Source organism: Beta vulgaris, chromosome 7 (assembly GCF_026745355.1).
Source record: "Beta vulgaris subsp. vulgaris cultivar EL10 chromosome 7, EL10.2, whole genome shotgun sequence".
Lineage (NCBI taxonomy): Eukaryota > Viridiplantae > Streptophyta > Magnoliopsida > Caryophyllales > Amaranthaceae > Beta > Beta vulgaris.
The window spans coordinates 51,326,928-51,334,430 of record NC_079208.1 but is presented as its reverse complement, the minus strand read 5'-3'; the positions used below and the strand labels follow the sequence as shown (position 1 = coordinate 51,334,430).

Below are 7,503 nucleotides of genomic sequence, written 5' to 3'. Positions count from 1 at the left end.
TTGTAATACTATTATAAATTCATTAGTTTTAAAGTTTTCAATACAAACATGACAACTATTTTAAGCTTTCGAAACAACTTTTAATCTTGTCGCAACTCACAAATAAATAAATATCTATATAATACTATAAAGCAATAAGGATCTGCTTATGTGTCAAGAGCAAATTGAATTGCTGATGTGTCAATCCTTTGTAATATCTTTTACAATTTTCTGCCACGTGTATTTGTCTCTAAATATTTCTGTTATGCATTACTTTTTTTAGGCATATAATTGGAAAGCTATTTAAGAAAGTTCTATGTTATGGAATGTAAATCAACTAAATTTTAGGAATCGATTGCCATTAATTAGTAATTACTTATGCATCATAAAACTGCCAAAAAAAATATATCTCCTAAATCTGATATTTTAGGCACTAATTAAAAAAATCATATCCCCTAAATACGGTTTTTTAGAAACTAATTAAAAATTCATATCCCCTAAATTCGGTATTTGAGTTGCTAATCATATATTTTGGCACTAATTAAGAAATAAATTTATAGCAAGAAGCTGATATTTTAGGTACTACTTAAGGTATTACAACTATTTAAATGAACATGTTGTACTCTCTTCTTAAACCCAAATTAAAATAAAAGTTTTAACAGATTATAATATTAAACTTAAAGTTTACCAAGGGACGTATTAATCATACAACAAGTTGTATTATAGGTTTTTTTAAAAAAATTTTAAATTATAAGATCATTGACCACATATCCATACCATCAAAATTATAAGTTCATTGCAAACTATATTACAAAGACTACGGTGTATCCCATAAAACGATGATAATTATTAGTGAGTTACAATGTGATTAGTAATACAAAACGCGATCCACGATAAAATAAATAATAATTTATATTAGCACCTCATTTATAATACAAAAAAATAAACATCTTATGTATTAACACTTAGCTTACATAAAAGAATAAACATCTTATGTACTAATACTTAGCTTGCACAAAAGAATAAACATCTTATGTACTAATACTTGCACAAAAGTCTAAACATCTTATGTACTATCACCTAATATTAAACTATCAATTAAAAAACGGATTAGCCAATATATAAATAGATAAGAAAAGATAACAAAGTCTCAACAAAAGTTAACTTTTACTGGGCTCATGAGGTTTGTAAAACTTAAAGGAGGGTGGACTAATTGTAACAACAAGCATAAGATGTCTTAAAGTTTAGTATAATAACAATGGGACCCCTTTCATTGTACAAAATATCACATCGCAGTATTTAAAGTTCGCTAGGAATATGCTATCTTAATTGGTAAATGTATGACATCTCTATATAAGGTTAAAGATTAAAATTACATATAGAATTTATGTGAAATTTATTGTCCATAATTTTAGTGTAGTTGTATCTTTGTGAAGTTTATAAGTCATATACGAAGTATATTTGTTTCAATTTATTCACAACAACCAAATCACAACTAAAAAAAAATATTACCATACATATGAAATTTGAGAGCTCATAGTTATAGGTGTTCATCTCAAAGAAAAGATAAAATGTCATATAATATATTTCCACATATAAATTGATTTTTATTTCTATATATTACCGTTCATTTGGAACAAGTATTATTGACCTGGATCAGTGAGCTAATCACAAACTCACAATAAAAATGAAAAAAAGGGTGAATTGTGCATGTAACAAATAATTGACAATATAATTTATTCTATATTTTACTTTCCAAAATAAATAAAAAAATGGGTCAAATAGTATGAAACTTACAAGCTTTAAATTCTAAGAGAGGTGCATAGAATCTTACTTCTATCTAGAAGTCGAATATAATCTTAACAAAATCTAAGTTTGTTAATAAAGTTCCAAACTGTAACAAACCCTTGCTTAGAACTCTCAGTTTTCACTGCCATAAAAATTCTGTCTTTTTCCATCTCAATTTGAACATCTAGAAAGTAAATCATCATCTTCATATAAAAAACTTATGTAGATAACATCTGAATCTTACACATCCAACGTTAATGGATAAAAACACAATCAAATTCATTTTTTCTCCATTTTCGAAAATATCAAGTGTGTTCGATGAATCTGTGGTCAAACTTTTTCGATAACTTTTTTCGAATAAATCTGGAATTGAATGGGAAATTTTTCTTTAATAACATAAGATTCAATTGATCGAATGTAGCAATTTTTCGAATAAATCTCCATTTTATTTAAATATAATATTGCCCAAATTCAGGAGAAAGGTTCAATTAAATATAACAATTCTAGCTATGTTTTAAATCTCCATTTTTGGTTTGTAATTTGCATGGGTTCAGTTAGCCATATCAAGAGTTACCAGCATTAGGGTTTGAAATTTTATTTGTGATAAAGATCACGGGATCTCAAGACAACAAAAGAGTGGGGGTGATCGAGAGGGACTGTGGAAAGTAGGGACGACATAAAGTGGGAAAAGAAGTGGCTGCATGATTGAATCCCAATAATGGAGCGAATTGTGATTTTATTTGGTCCTCAATGTGAAACAATGGATAGAGCAAAGACTTTTTCAGTCAACGTCGCACTATAATATTAATTACATCAGTCATTGAACGCACGGGTTATAAGTCAGTTTTAAAATATTCTTCATAAACGATATGATTATAAAAAGTTTAAATCACGAACCCCATGATTTTGGGAGAAACATCATAAAGTCATAAAATTTATAAATAAAAAAATTCCGTGCATTTTGCACGGGTCAAAACCTAGTTATATATATATATATATATATATATATATATATATAGAGTCCGGATCCTCTAGAGTTTTTGTGAAACTCTATGAGCTAGAGTTATATCTGAGCCATACAATTTTAAATCAAGGACTCATATTGGTGGAAGGAAAAGATTTAGAGGTAGATTCTGATAAGATAAAATCTGGGGGATTTTGGAAAGAAAATATATGAGCCTTTGATTTTTTATTCAATGGTTGATATTGCTCAAACTCTACCTTGTAGAGTTATTTTACAACTCTAGAGGATCCAAACAAATATATATATATAGGCGATATAGCTGTATCTTAATCACACAGAAACTGCCAATAATACCAACTAATACACTTTTTTCTAGTTTCTATTATGGCATCAGTACATCTGTACATGCATCTGTTGACTACTTTGGACTAAAAACCACCGACAATTATTAAAAGCATTGAACCACTAGCGTGTTGATTTTGTGAATTTGTACTTATCCCATTTCCTATATTTATGTTATTCGTACTATGAAAATTGAAAAATAGCACTTGACAAACGGCTTTTAAAAAAAAAAAGTTAATAAGTCTTTTAGGTACTAAGGCATACTTTTTCCTTTCTGATAACGGACTTTATCTTACTTTTAAAAAAAAAAATTATTCACCTTACTTTTTAAGAAATCTGACCTGCAAATTTGATTGGTTAAACTTAAACGAGATATCATTTTAATAGGATTATTCATCTTATATACTTCTTCCGTTTCTTTTTACTCTCTACACTTTTTATTATGGGAAGTTTCACATTACTTGCTACACTTTTTTTTGGGGCAATAAACTCTCTCTATCTCTCTCCTCTCACATGGGTCTCTTTTCTTTTTACTCTCTACCTCTCTCTTCTCCAAAAATTGCCTAGGAGTTCGTGAAATGAGAAGCGTAGCGAGTAAAAAGAAACTGAGGAAGTACCTAAAAAATATGTAGCTTCAAGAATTTTCCTAAACTAAACTAAATTTGTCTGAAATGAAGTCACTTTAACTGAAATTTTCAATGATTCAGCCCCAGCCCCAAAAAATAAAAAAAGATTTGATAGATGATAAATATCTAACAGATTGATGTGTTAAATATAAGTTTTTATATAACAAATGTTGTTTATGTATATAAAAATATTGTTTATTTTTCGTATAAATAAAAGGAAAAAAAACACAAACAATATATTTAAATACGTAAAGAATATATATCATATACAATAATATTTGTTACACGAAAACTTATATCTAACACATCTACATATTAGATGTTTATCATTCTTTCCATATATATATATGCACCACAGCATACACCTTTCTCATTAAAAAGGCTGTCTCTAGTGCTATATTCATATTTGGTAAGCCAACAACAAATTCCTCCCATTGTTTAACCTTTCATATTAAAGCTTCAATTTTCTCATAAGATTGAAAATGAAGATTTCAGTAGTGGTGCTTTTCATTTCCCTAATTCTATGCTCTGCCTTGCTCGATATCAATAATGCTCAGCCACTTTCGCCATCTCAATCTCCTGATACTGTTGAATCCACCACAGGTAAACTTGCTGCTATGATTTTTTTTTTTTCCCAGTAAGAACTTGCTAAAAGTTTATCCATGATCATGATTTTGTTTGATGGAATTAAAGCAGAGAAAAAGAAAGCTTGAATTAGCTAATATATGAATTAAAACTAGAACATGTATTCTCTAATTAGTCTCATACAACTATTCCATGCTCATATATGAATTAAAACTTTTTTTGTTTCGATAGACCTACAGTCTTTTTTAATTACAACAATTTAACAGGTAAACTTATAAAAAATTCATACCTTAAAAATATCTATATCTAAATAAATCTAACAAGACGTCTTATACAAAAAATAAGGTTGATTTAGTTAGTTGGAGCCTTCATTTTATCCTTCACAAGTAATATTCATTTTATCTTGAAAAATAAAAATAACAAAACATGACCTTGCATAAACTATAAAAAATGGTCAAAATATAATACTTCCTCCGTTTTTTATTAGATGTTACACTTTTCAAATCACGGACTCCTAGGTAATTTTTGGAGAGGAGAGAGATAGAGAGAATGAAAAACAAAAGGGTTCTATGTGAGCATGTAATAGGAGAGAGATAGAGAGAATTTATTAACCAAAATAAAAGTGTAACATCTAATTCAAAAATTCCTAAAATAGAAAGTGTAACATCTAAAAAAACGGAGGAAGTATATAAATAGCGTAAATTGTAAAGGTGAAACTGTTGTAGCTAAAAGAAGCAAGAAAAAAATAATTTTAGTATCTTAATTGCATTTTGTTTGTTTTTTAAAATAATCTTCTTAGCACCCCTCAAAAAAAAAAAAAAAATCTTCTTAGCATGTGAATTCCGACATCGACATGTTTCATGTGTAGTAAAACAAAACTATAATTGTTTAATTTTCCACACAAATGGGTAGATTAAACTTGGAAGATTTGCTCAAAATCACTTTAAGTTTTTACTTATTTAAAAACTCCCACTTTTATGTTTTTTTCCCTATATTTATATCTAAATTTTACAAAACTTTTATAAACTCCCACCACTTAACAGATTTTGCCAAACTCCGTTAGTGGTGGGACCTACATCAGTTATTTCTTTTATTTTTCCCTCCAAACTACTCACTTCCCCTTTTTATATGAGAAGATCTCCCTTTTCACCCTTTGATCCTTCACCTACATCTTATCAGAAGGAGGTCTGCATCTTATCAGAAGGAGGTCTGCCCCTTTTGTAGAGGTGATCATTTTGGCCCGGTCCGCTTTTTGGCCGGGTTTTGGGCAGAATTTTTGCGCCCGCGTTTTTTTGTATTTGGGCGGGCTTTGGGCAAGCCAAAAACGACTTTTTAGTCTATTTTTTGGCCCGGCCCGTTTTGGCCCGCAAAAGCCCGCTAATTTAGGCTCGAAATAGCGGGCTGTGGACACAAAAAAATGTGGCCCGAATTTAGGCACGGCCCGATCATTGGGCAAATTTTTTGGGCCGCGGCCCGGCCTATGATCACCTCTACCCGTTTGTTGCTTGTGTTGGAGGGAAATTCTCTTATAAAAGAAAGGAGAGGTGAGTTGTTTGGAGGGAAAAACAAAAGAGATAACTGATGTGGGTCCTACCACTAACGGAATTTGGCAAAATCCATTAAGTGGTCGGAGTTTATAAATGTTTTGTAAAATTTAGGTGGAAATTTAGGAAAAAAAACATAAAGGTGAGAGTTTCTAAATAAGTGAAAATTTAAAGTGATTTTGTGCAAATTTTCCATTAAACTATAGTAACAATTTACTGAGTGAACTTTAAAAAAAATCATTTTAGTGAGTCTTAGGTAAGACAAAGCTAAGTCACATTAAGTAAAAAAACAAACAAGTTTAATACTACCTTTCGGTCTTTATTAATTTATCCATATTTTTTTTGGATGTCTTTTATTAATATGCCCTTTTTTCTATTTTTGGAATGAAATCAATAACTTTCCAATCATATATACATTCAACTTTAACATAAAATAATAATTTCTCTTTCCTTTTATATTCCATCGCATTATTTTTCCTAAAACCTTTGTGCAAAGGAAATAAATATATTAATAAAGACTGGAGGGAATACTTAATAAAAACTTGATCAAATCCCATTTGCTAAGTAATAAAAGCTCGACAAGAATCTTAAGCTCGTTTACTAGATGACTAAACTGAGGCAGAGACTCGAACATCTCAGGTTAGATTTGTTAATATTCGCAATTCATTTTTTGTAACTTTCTTCACTTCCATATAATAAAGTCGATTACTCATTTATTAAATCAAGCTCCTTTAAACTTGAAACACAAACAAGAGCAAGCTTGCAAATCGAGCTGAAAAAAGATTAAATGCTTCACGAACCAAGCTCAAACGGTAGGGAAAGTCAAGAAACTTGTTCGAGCCATGCTCAATCACCAATAAATCCTTTTCGAGTTTATTAGTAGTAGTTCAAACAAACTAGAAATTAACTTGTTTGCATCCCCATCGGACTTTTTGCCTCTCCTAAATACTTGTGTCATAGCAAGTAATTAAAACGGATGGACGCGGCATTGCCGGCATACAGGATATTCCCAACAGCCCTCCTTTTGATCCATCTCACAATTCTCTCTTTGCTATATTGTGCAGGATTCTGCAGCAACAAATGTGGTGTAAGATGCGCACTAAAGGGGGTAGATTCAAGATGCATGAAGTACTGCATGATGTGCTGTGGGAAGTGCAGCTGTGTTCCTTCTGGCACTTCCGGGAACTTGAATGAATGCCCTTGTTACAGAGACTGGAAGGCCCCAAATGGCAGACCCAAGTGCCCTTAATTCTATGGTTAATATTATGTCATTTCCTAAACTTTATGCTGTGTTAAATACTTAAATATACCTATCTAGATGGATGTATGTCCACCATTTTGCTACTTAGGTTCTCTATATACCAACTCCTATCTTGTAACCTGAATTTCTCATTTCAGTCATTGTTGCAACTGAGAATTACCTAAAATTATCTTATCAGAGATCTGATCTACATGTGGAATTTTATTTGCTTTTGAATTTTGATACTTTTACTCTGTTTCGTTCAACTTTTATTAGGTACACTTCGTCCAAAACTTATTGTCATGTACACTTCGTCCAAAAAATTTTTTTAGGATTGATTTAGGAAATTTTGTTTTTCTTTAGTTGTATTTACTTTAATGTTTAACATTATATCTCTATTATATACGAGAACTTTTGAAATTTTTTGGTTTTCAT

The 7,503-nt window shown here is 30.3% G+C and overlaps 1 protein-coding gene across 1 annotated transcript; it reads left to right on the top strand.

The window, feature by feature from the left end:
* The first annotated feature begins 4,058 nt into the window (after window positions 1-4,058).
* Window positions 4,059-7,268, top strand: LOC104899671 (peamaclein). The gene is made up of 2 exons (XM_010686902.3): window positions 4,059-4,302; window positions 6,893-7,268. The coding sequence occupies exons 1-2, from the start codon at window positions 4,182-4,184 to the stop codon at window positions 7,075-7,077; spliced, it is 306 nt and encodes a 101-aa protein (XP_010685204.2). The 5' UTR covers window positions 4,059-4,181; the 3' UTR covers window positions 7,078-7,268.
* Window positions 7,269-7,503: the final 235 nt, after the last annotated feature.

Excerpts from the sequence above, each read along its gene's own strand:
- LOC104899671 (XM_010686902.3), top strand. The coding sequence starts at position 4,182 with ATGAAGATTTCAGTAGTGGTGCTTTTCATTTCCCTAATTCTATGCTCT. Across the intron at positions 4,303-6,892 it reads TACTGTTGAATCCACCACAG|GATTCTGCAGCAACAAATGT; the intron begins GTAAACTTGCTG and ends TATATTGTGCAG.